Here is a 26,833-nt window from a genome sequence, read left to right as displayed (position 1 = left end):
ATATTTGCAAATGATGTGACCAATCATGGGTTAATATCCAATGTATATAAACAGCTCATACAACTCAACAACAGAAAAACAAATAACCCAATTAAAAAATGGGCAGAAGAACTGAATTTTTCCAAGAGGAAATACAGATGGCCAACAGGCACATGAAAAGATGCTCAACATCACTAAGCATGAGGAAAATGCAAATTGAAACCACAATGAGATATCACCTCATACCTGTCAGAATGGCTATCATCAAAAAGAACACAAATAACAAATGTTGGTGAGGACGTAGTGAAAAGGAGATCCTCCTACACTGTTGGTGGGAAAGTAAATTGGTGCAGTCACTGTGGAAAACAGTATGGAGGTTTCTCAAAAAATTAAAAATAGAACTACCATATGACCCAGCAATTCCATTCCTGGGTATATATCTGAAAAAATAATAATACTGTATTTCTTCTTTGCTAATGTCAGGCTTTACAATATATGGATTGCTAAGAATTTTTTTATCTTTGAGTGTCTACTTTGGTATTGTGCCAACTGTTTCCTTGGTTACCAAGCAGGAAAAAAGTCTGGAGTTTCTCACCATCAACGACAGAAGAGACTAAATGGTGATGACCCAATTCCCATGAGTTTAGTTTAACCCAAACAGTGCTTTCAAGTAGAATAGTTTGCCAAGTACTTTTAAAGTAGGATATTTCACAAGAAGATACTGCCTGTAGTTGCCATAATCCCCATTACTCCCTATCACATCTAACTCTAAGGCGGAGGGTCAGTTGCCATTAATTATTTTACACCTGAACTACTTCTCTTAATTCACATCCCTTGCTTCCAGGGGCACTTGGGTTTGCAATTCCTTTTGCATACTAGTTAGGTCAGAAACCATGAAGGGTCTGAGACTTTACCCTACTCGCAAGCTAACGTTAGCCTGCCACTGTTTCATATACACATACTGACAGAAGACACAAGATCCTTGATTTACAGAGATAGCAAAACTCATCAGCCAGAGAAATATCTTCCACTGGTTCTCCACTTCCCACAGGGAAACATGATAAGTGCCAGATGTTTCCCTGCATGAGTGGTGGGTTGCACCATAGAAGAACCCCAACATTAGGAATTTCTAGCTGTTATAGGCTGCTGGCACATCTGAGGGAGAGGGAGGAGGAGGAGGAGGTGAAGCAAGAGGGAAGGAAGGGGAGGGGCAGTAGGTAGGTAAATTACTCCAGAATGTAAGCAAACGTCTCAGGGTAAACTCCATGCAATACATCCTTTGCTCAGAAGCTGAATAATGCAGGACATAAGAAATGCATGGAGAACTGTCTCCCAATGGGGAAGCTGGACAGTGCTACATTGCTGATATATTTAATTTGTGGAAGTATGATGATCCTTTCATGTATGTGTAAATTGAAATGTTTATCTAAATTCAGCCTCCTTTCCTCTTATACCTCATTTTATACTATTCTGAACTGAATGAGTGTAACTTGTTAGAGTCTCTCAGAGATGGCCACCCACCTGCTGTTAGCCCAGGTCCTTTTCCACCCACAAAATCTTTTCCCATCAGAGCTTCTGCTATGTTAAGAGTAAAGATTTTTTTTAAGTTTTTTTTTTTTAATAAATTTATTTATTTATTTATTTTTGGCTGCGTTGGGTCTTCGTTGCTGCATGTGGACTTTTCTCTAGTTGCGGCAAGCATGGGCTACTCTTTGTTGCGGTGCACAGGCTTCTCATTGCGGTGGCTTCTCTTGTTGCAGAGCATGGGCTCGAGGTGCATGGGCTCAGTAGCTGCAGCACGCAGGCTCTAGAGAGCAGGATTTAGGGCACAGGCTCAGTAGTTGTGGCGCATGGGCTTAGTTGCTCCACGGCACGTGGGATCTTCCCAGACCAGGGATCAAACCGGTGTCCCCTACATTGGCAGGCAGATTCTTAACCACTGCACCACCAGGGAAGTCCGAGAGTAGAGACTTAAAAAAAGAAAAAATAATCAAGGAGGGAAGGATGTGGTTGAAGAAATAAGGTCACTGAAAACTTCATTCATGTTTCTTTATTTAGACAGAATTCTGTTATTCATCTTGAATGAAAGAAAGCTAAAAAAAATCATCTCTGAGTTATTCAGGTCATATTAGATTGATTTGCTTTCCACGGTTTTAAAGGGTTGGCAAATCACAAAGGTTATTTCTGCTACGTTTTTCTCTAAGCCATTTTAGATGTACAGGAAGGGCCAAAATTTGGGTGAGTTTTTTTTCCCCCTCTAATTCTTCACAGTGCCTTTGTGGAACTTGCCTAACTGGATTTTAAAAGGGATAAATGTTGATCAATTTGAAATTAATTTGCTACCTAAAACTCTACAAACTCACATGCTATTTTAAAGCATCTTCCAGGGACTCATATAGCACATAACCCATTTCACATCTCATCTATTATGTGATGAAGACAAATAAATAGTTCTCAGTTTCCCTAGTTCTAAGAATTTATACGGAACCTATTTGATTGGAGGTTACAAAGACGCATTTAACTGAAAAAAGCCTGATCAATATTAGAGAAAAGGGAATTAGAATAATTCTAATAATAATTGTCTGATATGACAATTGCTATGCCAGCTTTCTTTTGATTTCCATTTGCATGGAATATCTTTTTCCATCCCCTCACTTTCAGTCTGTATGTGTCCCTAGGTCTGAAGTGGGTCTCTTGTAGACAGCATATATACGGGTCTTTTTTTTGTATCCATTCAGCCAGTCTACGTCTTTTGCTTGGAGCATTTATTCCATTTACATTTAAGGTAATTATCGATATGTATGTTCCTTTTACCATTTTCTTAATTGTTTTGTGTTTGTTTTTGTAGGTCTTTTCCTTCTCTTGTGTTTCCTGCCTAGAGAAGTTCCTTTAGCATTTGCTGTAAAGCTGGTTTGGTGGTGGTGAATTCTCTTAGTTTTTGCTTGTCTGTAAAGGTCTTAATTTCTCCATCAAATCTGAATGAGATCCTTGCTGGGCAGACCAATATTGCTTGTAGGTTTTTCTCCTTCATCACTTTAAATATGTCCTGCCGCTCCCTTCTGGCTTGCAGAGTTTCTGCTGAAAGATCAGCTGTTAACCTTATGGCGATTCCCTTATGTGTTATTTGTTGTTTTTCCCTTGCTGCTTTTAATATTTGTTCTTTGTATTTAATTTTTGATAGTTTGATTAATATGTGTCTTGGTGTGTTTCTCCTTTGATTTATCCTGTATGGGACTCTCTGTGCTTCCTGGACTTGATTAACTATTTCCTTTCCCATATTAGAGAAGTTTTCAACTATAATCTCTTCAAATATTTTCTCAGTCCGTTTCTTTTTCTCTTCTTCTTCTGGGACCCCTATAATTTGAATGTTGGTGCGTTTAATGTTGTCCCAGAGGTCTGTGAGACTGTCCTCAATTCTTTTCATTCTTTTTTCTTTATTCTGCTCTGCAGTAGTTATTTCCACTATTTTATCTTCCAGGTTAGTTGTCTGTTCTTCTGCCTCGGTTATTCTGTTATTGATCCCTTCTAGAGAAGTTTTAATTTCATTTATTGTGTTTTTCATCATTGTTTGCTTGCTCTTTAGTTCTTCTAGGTCCTTGTTAAACGTTTCTTGTAGTTTCTCCATTCTATTTCCAAGATTTTGGATCATCTTTACTATCATTATTCTGAGTTCTTTTTCAGGTAGACTGCCTAATTCCTCTTCATTTGTTTGGTCTGGTGGGTTCATACCTTGCTCCTTCATCTGCTGTGTATTTCTCTGTCTTCTCATTTTGCTTAACTTACTGTGTTTGGGGTCTCCTTTTTGCAGGCTGCAGGTTCGTAGCTCCCACTGTTTTTGGTGTTGGCCCCCAGTGGCTAAGGTTGGTTCAGTGGGTTGTGTAGGCTTCCTGGTGCAGGGGACTAGTGCCTGTGTTCTGGTGGGTGAGGCTGGATCTTGTCTTTCTGGTTGGCAGGTCCACGTCTGGTGGTGTGTTTTGGGGTGTCTGTGGCCTTATTATGATTTTAGGCAGCCTCTGTGTTAATGGATGGGGTTGTGTTCCTGTCTTGCTAGTTGCTTGGCATAGAGTGTCCAGCACTGTAGCTTGCTGGTCATTGAGTGGAGCTGGGTCTTGGTGTTGAGATGGCGATCTCTGGGAGATTTTCGCCGTTTGATATTACATGGAGCTGGGAGGTCTCTTGTGGACCAGTGTCCTGAACTTGGCTCTCCCACCTCAGTGGCACAGCCCTGACGCCTGGCTGGAGCACCAAGAGCCTGTCCTCCACAAGGCTCAGAATAAAAGGGAGAAAAAAAAGAAAGAAGGAAATCAAATCAAATCAAATCAAATCAAAGTAAAATAAAATAAAATAAAGTTATTAAAATAAAAAATAATTATTAAGAAAAAAAATTCTTTTAAGTAATTAAAAAACAACAAAAAAAACGGACAGACAGAACCCGAGGACAAATGGTAAAAGCAAAGCTATACAGACAAAATCACACACACAAGCATACACGTACACACTCACAAAAAGAGAAAAAGGGGAAAAAATAATATATCTTTGCTCCCAAAGTCCACCTCCTCAATTTGGGATGATTTGTTGTCTATTCAGGTATTCCACAGATGCAGGCACATCAAGTTGATTGTGGAGCTTTAATCCGCTGCTTCTGAGGCTGCTGGGAGAAATTTCCCTTTTTCTTCTTTGTTCCCACAGCTCCGGGGTTCAGCTTTGGATTTGGACCTGCCTTTGCGTGTAGGTCGCCTGAGGGCGTCTGTTCTTCGCTCAGACAGGACGGGGTTAAAGGAGCAGCTGATTCGGGGGCTCTGGCTCCCTCAGGCCGGGGGGAGGGAGGGGTAGGATGCGGGGCGAGCCTGCGGCGGCAGAGCTCAGCATGACGTTGCAACAGCCTGAGCGGCGCTGTGTGTTCTCCCGGGGAAGTTGTCCCTGGATCACGGGACCCCGGCAGTGGTGGGCTGCACAGGCTCCCGGGAGGGGCGGTGTGGGTAGTGACCTGTGCTCGCACACAGGCTTCTTGGTGGCGGCAGCAGCACCTTAGCGTCTCATGCCCGTCTCTGGGGCCCGCGCTGATAGCTGCGGCTCGCGCCCATCTCTGGAGCTCCTTTAAGTGGCGCTCTTAATCCCCTCTCCTTGCGCACCAGGAAACAAAGAGTCAAGAAAAAGTCGCTTGCCTCCTTGGCAGTTCCAGACCTTTTCCCGGACTCCCTCCCGGCTAGCTGTGGCGCTCTAGCCCCTTCAGGCTGTGTTCACGCCGCCAACCCCAGTCCTCTCCCTGCGATCCGACCAAAGCCCGAGCCTCAGCTCCCAGCCCCGCCCGCCCCGGCGGGTGAGCAGACAAGCCTCTCGGGCTGGTGAGTGCTACTGGGCACCGATCCTCCGTGCGGGAATCTCTCCGCTTTGCCCTCCGCACCCCTGTGGCTGCGCTCTCCTCCGTGGCTCCGAAGCTTCCCCCCTCTGCCACCCACAGTCTCCACCCGCGAAGGGGCTTCCTAGTGCGTGGAAACCTTTCCTCCTTCACAGCTCCCTCCCACTGGTGCAGGTCCCGTCCCTATTCTTTTGTCTGTGTTTTCTTTTTTCTTTTGCCCTACCCAGGTACGTGGGGAGTCTCTTGCCTTTTGGGAGGTCTGAGGTCTTCTGCCAGTGTTCAGTAGGTGTTCTGTAGGAGCTGTTCCACATGTAGATGTATTTCTGATGTATCTGTGGGAAGGAAGGTGATCTCCGCATCTTACTCTTCCGCCATCTTGAAGCTCCTCCAATAGGATTTTAATAGAATAGAATGTAATACTGTCCGAGTGGTTGGTTCACATGTGCCAAAATTAAATTCTCATTTAAGAAACACAGTACTAAAATTCCTAAAGGTTATCTTTCTTCAATTAACACATTTTTTCTACCCTCCACATCATTAAAACTAATATTTAGAGGAAAAGGAGTGGAACTGCAATGTATTATTTTAATATACAGTAAGCCTTTTTATAAAAATAATCATGTGCCCCTCATTCTCCTCATGAAAGGAAGCTCCAAATTTACCCCTACCTCTACGCAGGTGCTTCTTAAAACTGATCTCGACCAAAAGTGAGAAAATCAGATCACTCATTTAAACCCAAATGATAACACACATTTGTCCTTTGTTCTAGTTCTGCATCTCATAATAGCCACCCAATGATGAGTGTGAATTAAAAATCCCATTTCAAGTCTCAGTTTAGATATTACTTCCTCAGAAAAGCCTTCCTTAATCACTCAAGCTGAAGGTATTTTCCTTTAAAAACTTCTCACAATTTTTAATTATATTGGTATGTGTGCATTTCAATGTCTGTCTCTTCTTGGAGATTTTAAGGACAAGCAACATGAAGCTCACTGAGGGACACACAAAGCTGTACACACGGCACCCAGCACCCTGATGAGTGCATAGTGAGCACTTGACTATGTTAGGGAAAAACAAAACTTCTCATTTCAACTAAAACTATAGATGTTACTCTTGATGTCATACTTCATTGCCCACATTTCAAATGGCAAATGATTATTAAAGAGACAGAAAGGTGCAACATATACTGATTTGTCCCAGTATTTCATATGATACACCTAAACTGTTTACAAATCCTGCTTCTTTTTTCTTTTACAACTCCCTGTATCTTTCTCTTCTTTACACAGCCCTCTTCCTGGATTCCAACTCAGGGTCTACTTGTATTTATATGGTTTTGCTAACTTCTTTCCCCTTTTTCCTAAATTTACTTCTATATTTCCAGACCCTTCTTCCCTTCAGCTTCCAGCTATTCCTCAAGCATCACTTTCTATCTGGAATAATACAAAGCTTATTTATTGGAGGATTTCTTCTAAGCTATCTATACATATTTGATAGCTATATCAATTATATGCACACTTATGCAACATTTTAAAAGATCTTTTAAATTATTTAAATTTAAGTGCAGAATGGGGCCTTACAGAGCATTTAGAATCCAAAACCTTTATTTTCTGTTTGAATAACTGAGACCCAGAAAGTCTAAATAATTCACCCATAGTCTACAGATATGCTCAGTTGGTAAAATAATGTCCAAAACATTAAAAAAAAAAAAAAAAAAGTCTCATTCTTGACTGGTTTAAAAATCCCAAATGCTTTAATCAAATTTTCACTTTTCATTTTTCCTTCTACTTTTATTAGGCTTCTAAACTTTTTTACTAATCTGATAGTAATGATAGGAGTTAAACAATGGGGGAAGTTATGCAAATAATACAAGCCCAATTCAGGCAGTTCTTTGTATTTAGATAATAATGAATCCTGATTATAAATATGTAACATCTACTACGTGTTTAGCACTGTAATAATATTAATAATAAAATATCTTCTATATGTGTGACACTTTAAGTTTTTGTGGCACATTAATACTCATTATGTCATTTGTATTTCAAAGTCTTAGCATAGATGAGAATGTCCCATATAAATGTTCTTCCAAAGCAAACATTTTTTTCATTTCAGATTTTTGAAGTATCACATTAGTTAAAATAATTGCTTTTGAAACCAGTGCTTTTAATGACATTTTTTTTCTTTAAAAAGTTATGGCATGTCATTTGAGATTTATCTTTTAAGTATTTGCTATTGTCAGATACATGTGCATTTTCTAATTGTTCTTCAAATTTGACTTCTTGAAATAAAAATCTGATTTTATAGTTATCTTTCTTATTACTTACAGGGGGAAATGTAAGTATCCCCATGGGGGATAGTAAAATGGTGTTTGAGTGTATTTTGATTGTTAACTTTAACACAATGAGCATTATAATGTAGTTTAGGGGGAAAATATCTAGTTCATCAAAATCCATAATTTTTCATATATTTGTGCTTAGGATAAGGCTAAAGTATACAACAGACCTTATTACTGAACCGCAGAATTACAAGAACAGCATACAGGAATATCCATAAGTGTTGCAAACTCTTTAACATAGTAACTAAATATCACTCCCTAACTGCTTGGAAAGTGGATTATTTTAATTATAGAAATCTAAAGCAAAATCTACATAGTGTTTTATGCCCTGGGAAGTCCTTGCAACCCAAGTTATGCTTGAATATTTAAGAAATATCTTTATTAAGTTATATTATTTCTTACCATAAAAATATTAAGAGAATATTTTAATGAAGCTATTAAATTTTCTATCATGCTAAGGGTGATTAATTTCTTAAGTTTTAAATTTTTTTCTCAGTTTGAGAAGATGTGGCAGCTAGCACAAAAACTACTCTTTCAATGTGAAAGCTGTTCAGCTTTTCTATGTAAAAAATCTTTATACATCGATCTATGTGTAGGAAGAACTTTCTGGATCTTGAGTCTGTGAGATTGGGTGCATTATCTAGTCTGGCCGGGCAAATTCAATTTTCTTGTGCGTGTGTGTGTGTGTGTGTGTGGGTACTCAAAATTTTGCCATATATTGTTCATAAAAATGTTTACCAGGGCTTCCCTGGTGGTGCAGTGGTTGAGAATCTGCCTGCCAATGCAGGGGACACGGGTTCGAGCCCTGGTCTGGGGGGATCCCGCATACCGCGGAGCGACTAGGCCCGTGAGCCACAACTACTGAGCCTGCGCGTCTGGAGCCTGTGCTCCGCAACAAGAGAGGCCGCGATAGTGAGAGGCCCGCGCACCGTGATGAAGAGTGGCCCCCACTTGCCGCAACTAGAGAAAGCCCTCGCACAGAAACAAAGACCCAACACAGCCATAAATAATTAAATAAAAAAAAAAAAAAAGTTCACCAAACGGGGTAGCTGCCCTTCTCACTACACACATTTGTATAATAGGATTCCCAATGTTGGTCAAAAGCAAAACAAAAACAAACACATGATTGATACAAAGCCACATCTTCATATTAAACTAAGTGATAGAGAACACCCCTCACTTCTGATGATTTTGCTCACTAACTTTTTTTTCTAAACTCATAAAGCATTGCATTTTTTGTACAAACAAAAATAAAAATCAAATATCAATTTCTGACAAATTAGTGTATCACTTCCCCTTGAACACAGGGAACTTATTCTCAAAAGCTCTCTCTTTGCACTCTGATGGCTCAGCAGGACAGCTTTCTTCCCAGTTCTGCCTGAGGAAGACATTCACACTCAGTCACCTCGTCTACATCTGACAGGAGGAGTTAAGCCTAAGTCTTTTTCGTTCTTGCCCTCTGGTGTCCAGTCTCTGTCCCCAGGTTTCTTTTTAAGAGGATGAGTTAGTCTCCAGCAGTGCCTCAAACCAGAACTGACTCTAGGGCACTGGGTCAGAAATCCCAGATCAATTTCCATCCGGGGTTTTCTCCTTCATACCGAGCCATTCTGCAGCAGAAGAAAAACATGCACTAGTGTCTCAAGCCAGCCTTCTCTCAGTGTCTGCTTCCTGACACAGTCACCTTGGGTCTGGTCTTCAGTGACCCAGGCAGTTTCTCCAGAAACTGAAAATAAACTAAAAATGCCAATTTATTAATGGAAAATAAAAACATAACTAGAAATGTGTCTGACTACCTATGCCAGCTGGTCACCAAATTAAGGTAATCAAATTAAGGTCATCAGGAGAGGAAATCTTGAACAAAATCAAGATCAGAAGCATGTTTGGTGAATAGACAGTAGAGGGAAGGCAGTGTGGAATACTCTGAAGAGACAGTATCAGCAAGCTAACACAGTCAGTTGTCTATCAGATAGAAAGGGAGAATGTCCTTTGGCAGAATTAAAAACAGATAAAATCTTCACCAGTAAGCAAAGCTTGTGCTAGAAGTGTAAAACATCATAATTTATTATAATTCAGCTATCTTCTATTAACTACATTTAAGTTGGTGTTTTTAAATATAGTTTAAGAGAGAAAATAGGCCTCTTGATGCCATTTAAGAGATAAGCTTGAATGCATAGTCACACTTACAGTACATCTTCAGGTATTTTTAAAATAAATTCATAAATAAATATAAAATCAATAAATATAAATAATAAATTATTTTTAAAATAAATTAAATAACTGTGACACCTAATTTAGATATCATTTAATATTTCCTAAACTTGTCTTACCATCAGAATCACCAAGGGTTTTTATTAAAAATGCAGGTTCTTAGGACTCTCCTCTGGGGCTTCTGATATGGTACATGTAAAGATTGAGAATCTGTATTTTTTTTTTAAATGCTCCAGATGGTTCTGATAATTAGGAACATTTGAGAACTACTAATCTAATCCTAATGCTGTGTTTGAAAGGATAAAGTGGATTCCTAGAGAAATAAAATCCCTTGCTAGATAACTTAGACACTTTACACACACACACACACACATACACACACACACACACACGCCTTAGAGATAAAAAGTATTCTACCTAATAACTGAGATAAGACATAGTGTATGAATGCCTCTTAAACCAGATTCTGTCTACTCAGTGCTACCAGGAGAATGTACATTACGCACAGATTTGGTTCTCAAAAGGAAAAGTTTGCTGTCTTTTTCCTAAACTCTGGAGATCTTTAGTTTTATCTTGTAGCCTCCTGTATATCAACTAAAGCCTTGAGAGAAAATTATTTTCAATTTTGATAAGCCCCCTCTTTCTACTTCCTAAGAATCTATTCCTCTAGGTGTCTACCATCACCTCTGCTATACCTAAAAATAATACTGCATCTCACAGTGAGCTCTCAGCACTCAGGCTTATGCAGAATATGAGCCTCCTTTAACGGTAGTATTTCAGTGTTGAAACAAAATTAAAACTAGCACAATATGCAAGCCACTTAGTACAGACTTCATTTAAACCTGCTTCTCATCTCCAGGATTTTAAGAGGTATGCTGGGCAATGCTGCAAGTTCACGGATAGAAATCAACAGTTACCCTAATGCAATGAACATCAGTTGAGATACCATCCTCACTGCCCCGTCCTCATTGTCCTGGTTCAATGGGGCCTCTGCAGGAGGTACAGACAGGCGTCCACAGGACAGGGACAGCTGTCTTTGTTCTTAACTCACACCCAAGGCCACAATGTTTTCAACAGGTGTTAAAGAGACCAAGACACAAAACCATTCGTCTACATTTTTTCTGGTAGGTAGATGAACTTTGCAATAATTAAGTCTCAAAGTAAATCTAAAATCGAAATATACATATAAAACAGTTTGCTTTCTGAATTGCACGTTGACATATCTGCTGGTTCTGTAGAAAATGCAAGTAAGCAACGGCCTTTAAAAACAAAAGTCATGAGCCCTGAAGCCCTCCTAATTTTGAATCCCATGGAAACCAAAGTTTCACCTCTCACTAATCTCTTAAAAATTAATTTTACATAAAATTATCTAAGTAAGCAAGGGAAGGTAAGACACCTGAGGAAGCAGCGAATGGAGGAATAAATGTAGTAAATCATGCGTACAAACGGCATGGTGTGATGTGGTTAATACAAAAATCAATATCACCTAACATCTTAAACCTTGGGTTAAAGAGACTATTCTTTAAAAACTAGACAGTTTAGGACACAGCGTTAGGTAGGAGAATGGAAAGTCATACCATACAGATTATTAAAAGTGTTTCCTTTGGCGTAATTTAAGGATAGGACATTCACTTCCATATAATTCATAAGAATCTGAGAGTTAAAAATAAGGTTGCCCTGTCAAACCCTCACTTTCATGCTCTTTTGCATCTCCTCCATCCTTGTGTTAGTGACTTCTTTTCAGCCTCTTCTATTAAGCCTTCGGAAAACATACATTTTGTTTTCACCTCATCAGAAAACCATTACTTCACATCCTAGCCTTCTGAGTCGGCAGAAGACCGTTTGTTTTCCAAGCTTGTTTTTAGTATGTATTCCTAAACCTAGATGATTGGGAAGAATTGATACAATTCCCCATATACCTTTCAGTTAATAATCAGTGTGATCTGTCTACAGGGTAAGAGAAAAAAGGCCTGAAAGTGTTGTCTAATTATGCAGCCTTTTAAACAAACGTAAACAAATGATAATGCTTGGAAATATTCAAATGTTATGTTCAAACTGGTAATTGGTAATGAGGCAACATGAGAAAAACAGAAACAAAACAAAGAATCATGTCTAAGGATGACATACAATTTCTAAGATCAACAACAACAATAATCCTATTTCTATTATAATATTGAAAGAATATAATGATCTTGTGGAATCCATAGTGGCATATTGTAAAGATCGGGGTTCAACAAAGTCATAAAGTTTTTTTTTCTTTAATTGGAAGCTTCATTAAAAAAAAAAGTTTGTTTTCTCAATTGGAACACAGACATACCAATTTTTTTACTCTCAATTTGTTTTTAAGTCTCTAAGTTGCCTTCATTCTACCATGACTCTGTTGAGTAGTCACAGAGCAACCCTATGGCTCATGGTGCCTAAAATATTTACTACCTCGCTCTTGATGAGAAAAGTCTGCAAACCCCTGGTATAGATTAAAACTGTTTTGACTGTCAGAATCAATAACAATTGAAAGGTTCTTTCACAGCCTTTCATTTTTTAAGTAAATAATTTAAAAATATAAAAATATCTTAAATCACTTAATCCTGAATAATTTAGGCTAAACTGTTTTGAACTTGCCGTTTTTAGAAACCTTATTTCCTTTCTATCAAAGTTGAAAAGTTTTGTGTTCAATTTAGATCCAAAACCGGAAAAAAAATGTGTTAGGAATATTTGTAGATGCTCTCAATTTTAAACGTCTTAGATAAACTTTTGAAATGCAAAATATATTTTATGTACTCTACTCTTAGGTATAACCTTGGGTGAGCCCTGCTTTTAGGTGAAGCTTACAAAAATGAAAAGCATAACCGTGACAAGATTTTTAAGTATTTTGGAAAATTATAGCTTAATCTGTAAAGCCATATTTTCTATATAGTAACCTTCCATTTTATGTGCTTTTGGTGGTTTTAGAGGCAGGAGTCTAGGTTTTGGAGATATAAATAGAATATCAATGTATTTTACCTAATATAAGGTTAAATACTGAAAGTACATATTTTGAGAAGTTAACTCAGGAAGAAAGAATGAGGAGAGTGAGACATGGAAGGAAGCAAGGCTGCTTATAAGGATGACTTATCAACTTGGCTATCACTGTGATGGAAACTAATGGGCCATGAGAACAAATGCAAAATGTAGCAAAAGACAAATGAGTAAAAGTTAAATTTATTGTACCAAAAATACCACTTAAATCTGAGCTACTGAAAACACAAACTAAAATTAACTCATATTTTACACCAAACAGTAGTTCAAAGTCGATGTAAAGTTCTCCAACACTGCATAAATTGTGGCAGCAGTATAGCACTATAATTTGCAATGTAAGAATAACACTAGGAATTGTAGTTCCAAATGCATAAAGTTGACTTAGATAGAATGACACATAATACACCTACCTTGATCATTAGCAGTTATCTGAGCAAAGATAATGCCAAGAGTTATAGAGGAAGCTGTCACTACCTATGAGAGCAGAGAACCCAAGAAAGTAGCAAGAATAAATCTTAGAATGTAATCAAATCAAAGATCTGAAAGTCAGGGACAACAACATAGGAGGGGCAATAGAGTCTTGGAGGTCAAAACAAGTAGTTACACAAGGTATTTGATAAAGAAAAATACAGCCTTATCCTAAGATAGAGCCTGGGTGCTCCCTAGCTTTTTTGACACTTCCTAGTATATTTTAATTGCTTTTGACTGTGTTATAATTAAGATGAAGTTACAGCCAGGAACACAGTGGGCAAAGGACTGCTCTGTACTGATTGAAGCAATAATCGGAGCCCTGCAGTTAAAAGGATGATCATATTTATGATACATACAAATGAAAACCACAGTAATCCTGCTAATAATAGAAAATATATTTATATGCATTTGCCCATATACATATGTGCATGGAGACACAGAAGTATGCAAATAGCCTATACCTGATAAGGATGTATTTATATACAAGGACACACATTCCAGATTTTCCAGGATAGTCCTCATTTCAAATATCATAAAGTAGTCTTACAAACCTCTCAAATGTCCTGAAAATTTCAAAGTTTCCAAATGCAAATAAAATTTCCATAGATAGCAACTTGCAGAGAAATTGGGAAGAAAAAAGTCCTTTGTCAGATATTCAGTGTAAAGGCTTTAGGTACTTCACAGAATTCCCCAATAGATCATAAGTTTGGGATTATGGGGCCTGACTTCTATTTTTCACCATTTTTACAATTTTTCTCCATCTTCATTCTCCACCCTTAATCCTCCTGGAGACTGGTTCAGGGATCAGTAAACATCTTTAACCTTAAACGTTTTTAAGAATTACATTTATTCATGTTTTTTTTTTCTCCCCTTGGCAGAAGGCTTTATATCATAAAATGTAAAGAACATCTTCTACACAAGTGCAAAATGGGCCTAATCATTTTTAAGTTCAATAAAATGTTCAAGATGGTAACAATGAAATATTGTGTTTCCAACACAAATAATGACATGACAAAGCAAACTAGAATGAGTGTTTGGGTAAAAAAAAAAATGTTACTTGGAAGATGATTTCTTGAATTTTATTTCAAGAAATTAGCTTTCAAAAGTTTATAATCAGATTTCAGTTTGGCCATAGTTGACAATGCTGTTTTGAAAATAATTTCCATACACGTCCTAGAGCAGTTAAAAACGGCAAGCCTGATAAAAGAGGGGGTAATTTTGTGAAGACCAAGAACACTGAGTTTCTTTTAGACACTGAAATTCTGGGAAGCACTAGAATAATAATCACCTACAATCTCCTTTTATCTTATAAAGGAACACTTTACTAAAAATTTTAATATAAAAATTTGGATTAAACCAAAATCATCAATCTGACATGTTTAAGAAGGAAGAAGGCATTGTGTCCCTAATCTGTTGTGAGTTGATACATTCTATAAACAATTCTGGAAGGAGGCTGCACTCAGAGCATAAATTGGTATATATCTCTTTGTTCTCACAGATAGCAACACAATATTTTCTGCTGAATGCGAAAAAGTTTAAAGGTATAAATCAAGATAAAGCAATCACCTGACAAAGAATTACAAACAGGTCCCATACCTTTTTCTTGGCGAACACTGACACACTGATGTTCTACTGAAGATGAAAGCCAAAATCATGTGTCATTAATATAAGCAAGCAAAACTATTTGGTTCAATATGTTATACTGTTAAAAAAAAATCAAAAAAGAAAACACTTGCAAAGAAAAGGCAAATTTGAAATGTTACACGTGATTAAAATAAGTTTGTATCAGCAGAGAAAAACACATTTGAAAGACATTTCATAGAGTTTATTCCTAGAGGGTGAACGATACATCAGAGCGGAATAAACTATTGCTTTTCTTTATCCAGATTAATACACAGACATTGTCTGAATAAGAAGACACATATCCCGTATGCTACCTAGAGAATAGTTTTTAGCAAAATAATCCTGCCCTGATAATCTAATGCACTTTTCCTCATATTGCAGCTTCACACAAGTGTAGTTTAAAACTTTCTCGAAAAGAGACCAGCATGGCAGCTGTTAGCATAGCCAGCACTTTTGCGCAAATTCCAAAATGGCAAATAAACCTCACAACTGAGATTTCAACCGCATTCAGAGCCCCTCAGCTGTACAGCCTCGCTATGGCAAAATCAGACACAGCGACACCCCCCTCCACACACACACACACACACACACACACACACACACACACACACACACACACACACACTGCGTCTATGTTTTCTCACTCCATTTTACCACTCTAGCCAGAAGGGAGGGTAAAAGGATTTGGAATTGGAAGTATGCATGAGTAGAAAGGACCCAAATGGCTCATATATGCAACACCAGGGACAAAAAGAAACCAAACCAGAGACAAAAGCAAACCAAAGCATAGTTACATGAAGTTTCAAATAGGCCACAGACTGAAAAGGGATAAGACACACTGGAATTAAAACATTCATAATTACTATTTTTCTAACTTTTTTTTTTTTTTAACCAACCGATCAGCGATTTTAAAAAGTTAAACCCAACAACCCAAGTCTGTCTTTCTCTCTCTCTGTTTCTTTTCAGCATGGATATATAAATATTTTGGATACTACTATAGCATGTATTAATTTCTATCGCTTTCTAAATGACCCATAGTATATAATATATATTAATAATATAAAGTATATTTCCAGTGTTTAATGACCCATATTAATATTCTACTGTAATTTTGGAGGGTCAAAAATATTAGATGCCATTTAGTATTACATAAGTCATAATGAGTAGGATTTAAATAATGGATTTATTAAGAAATTAGACTTGCTTTCTGAACCTTGCATTCTTGTAATACTCTCTACCTAAACTTTTCTTCCCTTCTCTACTCACACATTCTTCACACCAGAAACCAAGCTCATCACTTTGTATCAGGATGTGATAAAGAGCTGACACACAAAGCTGTGGTTATATTTGAATTCAGTGGAAGAACTTAGCCCATGAGAAACTTAAGACTGTAAAGTAAGATTTAGTATGCTGTTCAGTAAGCAACAGATCTATGAGTGTTGCTTACACAGGCTTCAAGCCAGCAGATTCTATTCAAAACCTTTCAATGCAAATTCTAGCAAACTCTACACACTTGGAAGACAAATGTTATATGAGGCTGCATAAATAATTTATACTTTTAGCATTTCTGTATATAATTTCGCAAAAAAGTGGGATCAACTTAACATTATTAAACATGGTCCTATTTTATTTGCAACATAACTTATGAAACATTTTCCCTAGAAGTACTGAAAAATGATGCATCACCTAGGATTTAAAGATATATCCCACATATGAAAAAGTAAATTATGATTATGAATAAGATTTTTAAAATCTTTTCACAAAATCCATCGGGGAAAAATCTCTTTTTCTTTATTACTGAAGGATGTTACCAGAACACTACACAATTCTTTCAGATTTAGTCAGAAAGTTCTGTGGCATTAAGAGGTCTGGCCAAAGAATATTTTCTTTGAAAGCCCATGTCCTCTCCTTGGGCCTACCTCATACACAAAGATATACTTCAGAAAACAAGGTCATGTCAGGAAAAAGTAAGCAGAAGCTTGTAAATACTGGTTCCTGTGGTGCCAAAGAATTAATAAGTTGCATTAAACAAGGTTTTTTGCAGTACTTATCAGTGACTGCTGCTGATACTGAATCCATGCCAAGAAACTCAATCCTCCAAGAGAAAAGCAAAAGGGAGACAGATTTCAATTCTGAATAAGAAAATATTTTCTGTCAGTGTGTCCAAAGGTAGGATGGGAAAACCCCGTGAAGTAATAAATTCTTACTATTGGAGGTTCAAGAGTACAACTCGGTCAAATACTCAGTGAGAAAGTGCCTGAGCTGATTTTATTGTTAAATAATTCAAAATGGAGTATTTTATGATTCTGATATGGTGCACCACCAATAAAGGCTGCTGAAAACATCAGATAATAGGTATTTGTGTGAAACAGTTACTTCTCATTATGTACCTAGACCCTCATTTAAGTGTAAGTAAAAATGTGATGTGTAGGTGAGAGCAGAAATGGTGAAGAATCTCATTCTGTTCCCTTTGTTAGAAATGGTCCTTTCAGCAGGGCAGGAGAATGATCAGTATTATAAGAGTTGAAACCTCTTTAGAAGCTATCATTTGAGTTTCCTTCAAAATAGTTGTAATAAAGTGTCCCTTCTTTCTCATTTTCATTCAGCAACCTCTACAACTGAGCATGGCTCAAATATTTTTCCTTGCTGACATGCGAATATGACCCTGCAAATAGGGTGCTCTATTAACAAGTTCTGATGCACTGATTTTTCATGGAAATTTCCTGCCGATGGTATAAACTCAGAAAAAAGAGAGATGTCTCCTATCCAAAATGCATGCTGGGGAAATGAATTAGCAGGGAGTTCTAAGAAATTCTAAATAATGTTTTAAAAAACTGAAGGAAGGCTTTTTTTTTTTTTTGAATTGAAGTATAGTTGATTTGCAATGTGTGTTAGTTTCAGTTGTACAGCAAAGTGATTCAGTTATACATATAAATATGTGTATATATATTCTTTTCCAGACTATATATATATATATATATATATATATATATTCTTTTCCAGACTCTTTTCCCTTATAGGTTATTATAAAATATTGGGTACTGTGTTATACAGTAGGTCCTTGTTAGTTATCTATTTTACATATAGTAGTGTGCATATGTTAATCCCAATTCCTAATTTACCCCTCCTTTCCCCTTTGGTAACCATAAGTTTGTTTTCTATGTCTGTGGGTCTATTTCTGTTTTGTATATAAGTTCATTTGTATATTCTTTTTTTAGATACCACATATAAGCAGTATATTTGTCTCCCTCTGGCTTACTTCACTTAGTATGACAACTTCTAGGTCCATCCATGTTGCCGCAAATAGCATTATTTCATTCTTTTTTATGGCTAATATCCCATTTTATATATATATATATATATATAAATATATATATATATATATATAAATATATAAATATATATATATATATATATATATATATCCCATCTTCTTTATTCATTCATCTGTCGATGGACATTTAGGTAGCTTCCATGCCATTATTCTCCTACATAAGGCTATTACAGAATAATTTTTTTTTCTGTATTATGGAAATCTGGAAGTGTCCTCTAAAATATATTTAGGAAACATGTAGGGAAAATAGGTACAATTTCACAACATTCATATATTTTGAAAATTAGCCTTTTGGAATCAATCTATCATTCTCCATAAATAAACACATTTTTCAGACCACCAGGGTAGCATTTGGAGAGTCAAAATTATTAGTTTACTAAATTGTGATCTTATTGGAAAAACAGTTTACTCAAGGAATCACTGGAATTATTAATCTTTGAGTTGTTACATATTGAATTTGAAAATCAAAACATTCAAGATAATATTATATTTTTCCGGTTTCCCAGTACCATTTACTAAAGAGAGACTATCCTTTCCCCATGTATTCTTGCAACCGTTCAAAAAGATTAGTTGACTATATGTTTGGGTCCACTTCTAGGTTCTCTATTCTGGGTTCTCTATGTGTATGTTTTTAAGCCAGAAACAAAATGTTTTGAGTATAAGTACTGTGTACTACAGTTTGAAATCAGGAACAGTGATGACTCCAGCTTTGTTCCTCTTTCTCAAGACTGCTTTGACTATTCAGGGTCTTTTGGGATTCTGTACAAATTTTAGCATTGTTTTCCTAATTCCATAAAAAGTGAATGTCAAGAGAGATTGCACTGAATCTATAGATCCCTTTGGGTAGTATGAATACTTTAACAATATTAATGTTTCCAAATCATGAAAATAGGACATCTATCAATTTACTAGTCTTACAAATTCTTTCAATAATGTCTTACAGTTCTCAGTGTACAGATCTTTCACCTCTTTGGTTAAATTTATTCCTAAATAAGTTATTCTTTTTGGTGATATTGTAAATGGGATTGTTTTCTTAATTTTGTTTTCAGATCATCCACTGTTTGCATAGAAATGAAACTAATTTTTGTATGTTGATTTACTATCATACAACTATATTGAATTCATTGATTAGTTCTAAAAGTTCTTTGGTGGAGTGTTTAGAGGTTTCTATATACAAGATCACGTCATCTGCAAACACAGACAGTTTTACTACTTCCTTCCTGATTTGGATGCATTTTATTTATTTTTATTGCCTAATTCCTCTGGCTAGGACTTCCAGTACTACCTTGGATAGAAATGGTGAGAGTGAGCCTCTCATTGTCTTGTTTCTGATTTTAGAAGAAAAGCTTTCAGCTTTTCATGACTGAGTTAATGTTATCTGTGGACCTACAATATTTATTATGTTGAAGTATATTCCTTCTGTACCTAATTTGTTGAGAGATTTTTAATAAGAAAAAAATTGCTGAATTTTGTCAAATGCTCTATCTGCAAGTATTGAGATGACTGTATAACTTTTAGTCTTCATTTTGTTAATGTGAGACAACTTCGAGCAGCTTAATTTATGTGTAATTGATGTTTCTAAAGGAGAGGAGAGAGAGGAGGAGAAAGTTCTGGGGAGTCTGAGTTAGTTAAAGCTTTCTTAGATACAACCCAAAAGCTTGATACATAGGATAACATATTGGTAAGTTGGACTTCACCAAAATTCAAAAGAATATGCTCTTCAAAAAAATCTCTTAAAAGAATGAAAGGACAAGCTACAAACTAGGAGAAAATACTTGTAATTCATATATAACTGATAAAAGGTTTGCATCCTGAAAATATTTTAAAAGCTCACAACTCAATAATAAGAAAACAAAAAACCCCAATTTAAAAAGAGGGCAAAAGATTTGAACAGACAATTGAAACTAGACGTTCGTTTGGCAAATAAGCACATAAAAATACGCTCAACATAATGAATGCTTAGGTCAATGCAATCAATACCACAATGAGATAACCACTGTATACTTGGAATGGTTAAAATTAAGAAGACTGATAATAACAAGTATTAACTAGGATGTGGAGGAACTGGAACTCTCATATTTTGCTGGGAATCAAAAATGGTATACTTTGTTGTGACCACCTAGAGGGGTGGGATAGGGAGGGTGGGAGGGAGGGAGATGCAAGAGGGAAGAGATATGGGGACATATGTATATGTATAACTGATTCACTTTGTTATAAAGCAGAAACTAACACACCATTGTAAAGCAATTATACTCTAATAAAGATGTTAAAAAAAAATGGTATACTTTGAAAAACAGTGGAAGAGTTTCTCAAAAAGTTAAACATACTCCTTCTATATGATCCAGCCATTCCGCTCCTGGGTATTTACCCAAGAGAAATGAAAGCAGATGTTCATATAAATACTTACACACAAATATTCACAGCAGATTTATTTATAATAGCCCAAACTACAAGCAACCCATATTCTGATCAATAGGTAAATGGAGCAGCTATGCTGTATCCATATAATGGAATACTATTCAGCGACAGAAAATGAAGTATTGATATATTCTGTAATAAGAATGAATCTCAAGATAATTATACTGAATGAAATACATCAGAAAAAACGTACATACTGTACTATTTCACTTATAGTATAAAAGTTTGGGAAGTGTACGTTAATGTATACGGAGAGGAAGTTCAGTGGTTATCAGGGATGGAAGTGAGGGCCAGAAGGAGGTATTACGAAGGGATATCAGGAAAGTTTTAGAAATGCAGTACATTTATATTTGAATTATCTCGATTGTGGTGATGGTTTCAAAACTTTCAATATGTATAGTTTATAATACATCAATTATATCTCAGTAAAGCTCATAATAAAAATTAGAAGTTTGACCTGAAGTTTTATATGCAATGACTTGCTGACCATGCCACACATAAAAGCAGTGGCTGATTATTTCAACTGACATTAATAAGCCAAACAGTTCCTATACCTGCATGTACAATCTGGTCCTATCCTATGTATTTCATTTTAAATGAATGATCCTGAAAAATCTTTGAATTTTTCTTTTAAACAAATATTTAATGAGTACCTGTTATCTGCTGGGCATGATACCAGGTAATTTCACCTGCAGGATCACAGTTAATGAAAACGTTGGTTGTTGTTGCTCTTGCTCGCTAGAACAGAAGCTACGTGTATCCATTTCCCAATGAACAAACACATCCTGTTGCTTAAACTGGACCCAGTCCTTCCTATCTTAAACAAATCATCTACACAGCATGCAGAATCTCTGATTTCATCTTTTCATGCCTAAAATTCATTTTTTAAAAAAAGAACGCTTGGATAAAATCAAATAGAGCATTCTGTGTAAGCCAGGATGGGTTTCAAACCTCAATATTTATGTTTTAGATTCACAACCAAAGGATTCCTTGGTTAGTTCCATGGTCAACTGACTCTGAAGCTGTTCCCGTGTCAAGCTGATTTTCTTCTGGAAACCAATGTTCGACTAAATATCATTAGCAGAGTTTATCCATTAAATACTAGCTAAGCCCAAATTACAATTGACCTGATTAGACTAAGAATTAATTTGAAGTGGATAAGCCATTATTAAATAAAAGTCAAAGATCCCGCTTCAATTTCATTTCACACCATTACATGCATCTTACCATTGGGGCTGAACTGCAAGATATCACTCTGCACATGGCAGATTAGTTCTCATGATTTCAGCTTATGTCTATCTGGACAAATCACCAATCCCAATGTGTTCTCTACTGAGCACGTACAATGTACATCCATGATGGCATTGATGTACCAGCTGACCTGGAGCTAAGTTCTTGGCTACAAAACTGTTAACTCAAGACATTCAGATAAAGACAGTGCTTTCAATTAGGGTAACTGAGAAGTTTGGTATATGCAAAAAAAAAAAAAAAAAAAAGTTTAGCCAGTAAAGGTAAGAATTTTCTTCCAATATATCATATGTAGATCTATTTGGCCAAAAGGAGAAAACAATATTCAACGCTCCTACATGTTACAGGCTGTATGATATATTGGAAGCAGAAAGAACATGAATTAACTAGACACTTGTGGGTCCTAGTCCAAGTCCTTGCTTTCCTGCTTACCATCTATTTGGCCAGGGATAAACAACAACATGAGTTTTTTCCTTTATATCTATAAAATTGGCAAAAAGGATTTCTGACTTAGCCACTTCAAGGAATTGCTGAATCAAATAGATAATATATGCAAAAGTCCTTCACAAAATTGTAAAAGCCACATAAGCATTTGAACTTTCCATTGCAAGTCTGACTCTCAGGAGAAGGTAGGTAAGATTTAGAGTAAAGAATATTCCACCAGGAGTACGAAACCTAGATTCAAACTCTGGTTCTGCCCCAGAATAGCTTTTCCAACAAAGCCTGCACTCTTCCTGGATGTTTTTTGCTTACCTACGAAAATGTGAAAAAGTCAAATGATAGATTCAAAATAACAAATTTGAGAGTCTGAACTTTTTGCAGAAGACAAAAGATTGCGTGAAACTCTTTTCCTCCAAGTTTTTCATTTCAGCACAACAATTACTTAAAACTGGAGGAACCTGCAGCTGCGTCCAATGCCATGTGTCCAGCTTTAGAGACTTTAATCACACATTAGTGTGGGTAGTCAAGGAGGAAAGCAACCTAACGAGCTTTGGTACACCCTTAATTAAATGACAAATGTGTGTCAAAGTAACTGATCAAATTTCACTTACTTTTAATTCAAGAATATAGTGATCTTTCATATTCCTTACACATCCTGACGCATTTCTAATACACCTTGTGAAGCCCATTATCCATACCTGAAAAGGCCTCCTGCTAAAAATGTTGAGGTGTTTCCTTATCCAAATGTTGCCTTGATTCCCAAATATCTGCCATAGCAGCTGTCCTCTTGTGTTGTTCCAGATTCGCTGGTAGATGGCCAGCTTGTAAATGTGCTTTCCGAACATGTGGTAATAAAAGCGGAAGGTGCAGCCCTCTACATCAGTGGCATTAAGGATCGGGCTGAGTAAAGCAGCTCGGTGTTGGAAAACCTGTGGTTCAGAAGATTCTATGTAGAGATAGTGTCCTTTAGCTGTGCCCAAAGTATTATCCTTCATCGGCCCTGTATTAAGTGTTGACGTTGGACCCTGGTTCCAGGTCCAATCAAAGTCATCTTCTGTATCTTGTTCCCAGTTACAAATTCCATTTTCAAAGTCACATTGAAGTTCAGGTACTGAAATTGGCATGACATAAAATCAAAAGATAATCAAGGACGAAAATAACTATGAATGGGAATACTATCAATAGTTGATACTTTGCTCCTGCCAAGGTAAACCACTTTAATTTTTTTAATGCAACATTAAAGCAAAATGCTTAAAAGAGTAACTAAATCCTAGATAATACATCAAATAATAATATTTTATAGCCAGAAGGTGGAATTACTTTGGCCATTATTTCCCAAATGCCTTTTCTACCCATCCCTTGCCCACTGTTATTACCATAACTCTATGCAAATGATCACTACCCCATGGCTGGTTTGCTGCAACAAACTTCTGGCTCAGTGGATTTCAACTTTAGCTGAATGTTCCAATCACCAGTGAACATTAAAAAAAAATAACAATAAAGCTCAGAATTCACCTCCAGACATGTTGATTTAAGTAGTTCAAATGGTGTAGCCAAACATCAGGATACTTTACTAGCTCACTTGGTGACTCTAACATGCAGGGCTAACAAGAGTCATAATTTAACAGATCTCTATCTTTCAGAATCCCCTGGGGTGCATGGTAAAATTGCTTACTCCATGGTAAAGTCCTGCACAAATACTACTATGTTAGGTATGGAGTGAAGCCCAAGACTCCATATTTTTAACAAGCACCCAAGATGATTCTGATGCAGGTATTCTCCAGACCTCACTTTGAAATCAAATTCTTCTCTCTGGTTCCATCCTGCCCCAGTTTCAAGCATCCCTCCACACTTGTAAAAGAATGACCATCTTTAAATGGTAGTTTATCATTTTTTTCTCTACTGAGAATCCTTTAATATTGACTCATTTAATCTCAGCTTAAATATAAACTTCTCTATCTTTCAAGCTTCACTCTTCCCAGATTAAAATAACTTCCTGTTCGTCCGCAACTACTTTTCCCCTTGGCATGCACCAATTTACCAACGTGCCCTAAACCTCTCACCCCTCTCTCTATCTCTATTTATGATTATTATACCTATTTTGCCAGTTCTTAGCTGTGTCTCCTCAGTGGTAATCTTTTCTTCTCACTGGATTGTGGCTCCTTTGAGCTGGTGCTTTTAAACCTCTAACTTCCTTCAGTCAGTAGAAGAATTCAAAGCACTTTTAAAGAATTGACCAGTCCCTTATCAACTGAATACTCTACCTACATTTGTCGGATATAGGAATGTATGCATTTTTCAAGATGTGATGATTTTGTCAACACCAAGTACTTGTTTAGAATAAATGGGATAGAATATACAAATACTGTATTTGTATACAAATACATTTGCCAGTATTTGGGCAGAAGGGACAGGATTTTAAATTAAGGAGGAGTTCCACATTTTAGCTTCATTTACATAAGTTAATATTTTTGAAAGACAAACGTCAGCTGGCCTTTAACCATTCATCTTATAACGGCACTTGGCGCCAAAGTGAACAAATATTCTGAAACAATAAATAAAAGGATATGTGAATAAATGCAGCCAGGCAAGAACAAATCATCTGTCTCTGAAAACCACAGAACAGGAGCTTAGACCTAATGAAGGGAATCAAGTGAGTAAATGGCAAATGGGAGATGAGCTTTCTTTTGATGTTTCCTCACTTGTGACTAATCAACGCAGCTGGGACGTGAACTGGACCCCACAGGTCCCCTGCAGGTGTCAGTCTTGGGTTGTGCAGAGGAAGGGGGATGTCAAGCTACTGAGGTTTTTGACATAAAACTGGCACTAAAGCCAACAGATTTTTACATTGCCTGTCTTCATACTGACTGCATGCTCAATTTTTATTTCAAAAGGGAAGGCACGTGGCTCCACCCTTAAATGAAAGACCACGTTCTAAACATACTTTAGAAAATAGAGCAACAATTTCTGGATGTCTAACGCATTCTATGTTAATAAATTACTATGTCTAGGGACTTCCCTGGCGGTCCAGTGGTTAAGACTATGCACTCCCACTGCAGGGGGTGTGGTTCGATCCCTGGTTGGGGAACTGAGATCTTGTATGCCGCGTGGCGCAGCCAAGAAAAAAAAAAAAAAAAAGTAAAAAGGAAGTCTCCATTTAAAAAAAATTACTATGTCTAGATGGAAGGCTGCGAGAGAAACTGACAGTCACTACTATTTCCTTTCACTGATACTTAGTCACAAGAAGTATTTTGATAATCCCCTTCTACTCAGTTAATGCTGAGAAGTTTGAAGGATAATTTGCTTATTTTCAGTAACAGATCAACGTTTTTTAAGAAGTGGGATTTGAAGTGCATGAAAAAGATGAAAAGGCTTTCTAAATTTGCAAAAATAAATTACTTTAGGACAAGCAACACTTCTTATAACAGTCATTGTCGAAATCATCAATTTTATTTATATGCACTAAAGGTATTAGCTGTGTAACGAGCTGCATGGTAATTCTGACTTTAACGTGCCTGACTATTAAATACCACATATGTGCAAAACTCTCTACAATGGTTTATATGGAAATTTCTCAATGTAATGTTTCCTGTGATGTACCAAGCATTTGATGGCTTTACTTTGGTTTATGGTAAGCCTCCCAATTTAATAGGCACATAACTTGAATTTAAAGAATTGTTGCTATTTCTGGGTAAAGAAAGATGCAAACTTTCTCTGACTGATGTTGGTAATTAAAAAAGAAAAACATCTCTTAGCCTCTGACTCATTTTCAGGAGCAAATGCACTAGGCACTACCAGGAGCCAGGTTTATTAAATTGCAAGACATACATAATCACCAGGTACGATAAACTTTTTGGTAATTTAAACCGGAAGCTCGGGGCTTATCTTTGACACCTCACTCTCTGCTCCCTATAGCCAGAAGATTTTTAAACGTCTCTACTAAATATCCCTCCTCCAACTTTAGTCCATCCATTTCCACCACTTGTCACTGTGATACAGGCTGCCAACCCCTCTCCGGGGAACTACTGCCAACGGCCTCCTAGTAAATCTCCTGAATCTACTCTCCTCTAATCCATTCATTACATTGTATCCACAGTGACATTTTTAAATCTGCCAATTTTATCATATTACCTTCCTTCTTAAAAACCTTCAGATGACGGAAAACTTCCTTAAGACGGTCCACAAAGATCTGCTAATCTGGCCTCCATCTCCATCCTTATGTTGCATCCTGTTTCCCCTTATTGCCTTACTCCAGCCATACTGGGTATCTTGCAGCTGCCATGCAGTCATCTATCAGGGCTTTGCATACATGCATTTACTTATTATTTTTCAGATCTCAGCTAAGTCACCACCTCTAGAAAGTCCAATGCCATAATTATAGAAAGCCATAGCACCCCCATTTGAAACT

The 26,833-nt window shown here is 36.9% G+C and overlaps 1 protein-coding gene across 1 annotated transcript in view; it reads right to left on the bottom strand.

Annotated features, from left to right (window-relative positions):
- MALRD1 (MAM and LDL receptor class A domain containing 1) overlaps window positions 1-26,833 on the bottom strand; it is a 620,077-nt gene that overhangs the window by 416,521 nt on the left and 176,723 nt on the right. Inside the window, exon 19 of the mRNA XM_068545334.1 lies at window positions 23,124-23,536. Coding sequence (XP_068401435.1) covers window positions 23,124-23,536 — 413 coding nt within the window. The remainder of the gene's footprint in view (window positions 1-23,123; window positions 23,537-26,833) is intronic.

Source organism: Eschrichtius robustus, chromosome 1, assembly GCF_028021215.1.
Source record: "Eschrichtius robustus isolate mEscRob2 chromosome 1, mEscRob2.pri, whole genome shotgun sequence".
NCBI lineage: Eukaryota > Metazoa > Chordata > Mammalia > Artiodactyla > Eschrichtiidae > Eschrichtius > Eschrichtius robustus.
Note: the sequence above shows the minus strand (reverse complement) of the source record. Positions and strands in the feature narration are given on the sequence as shown.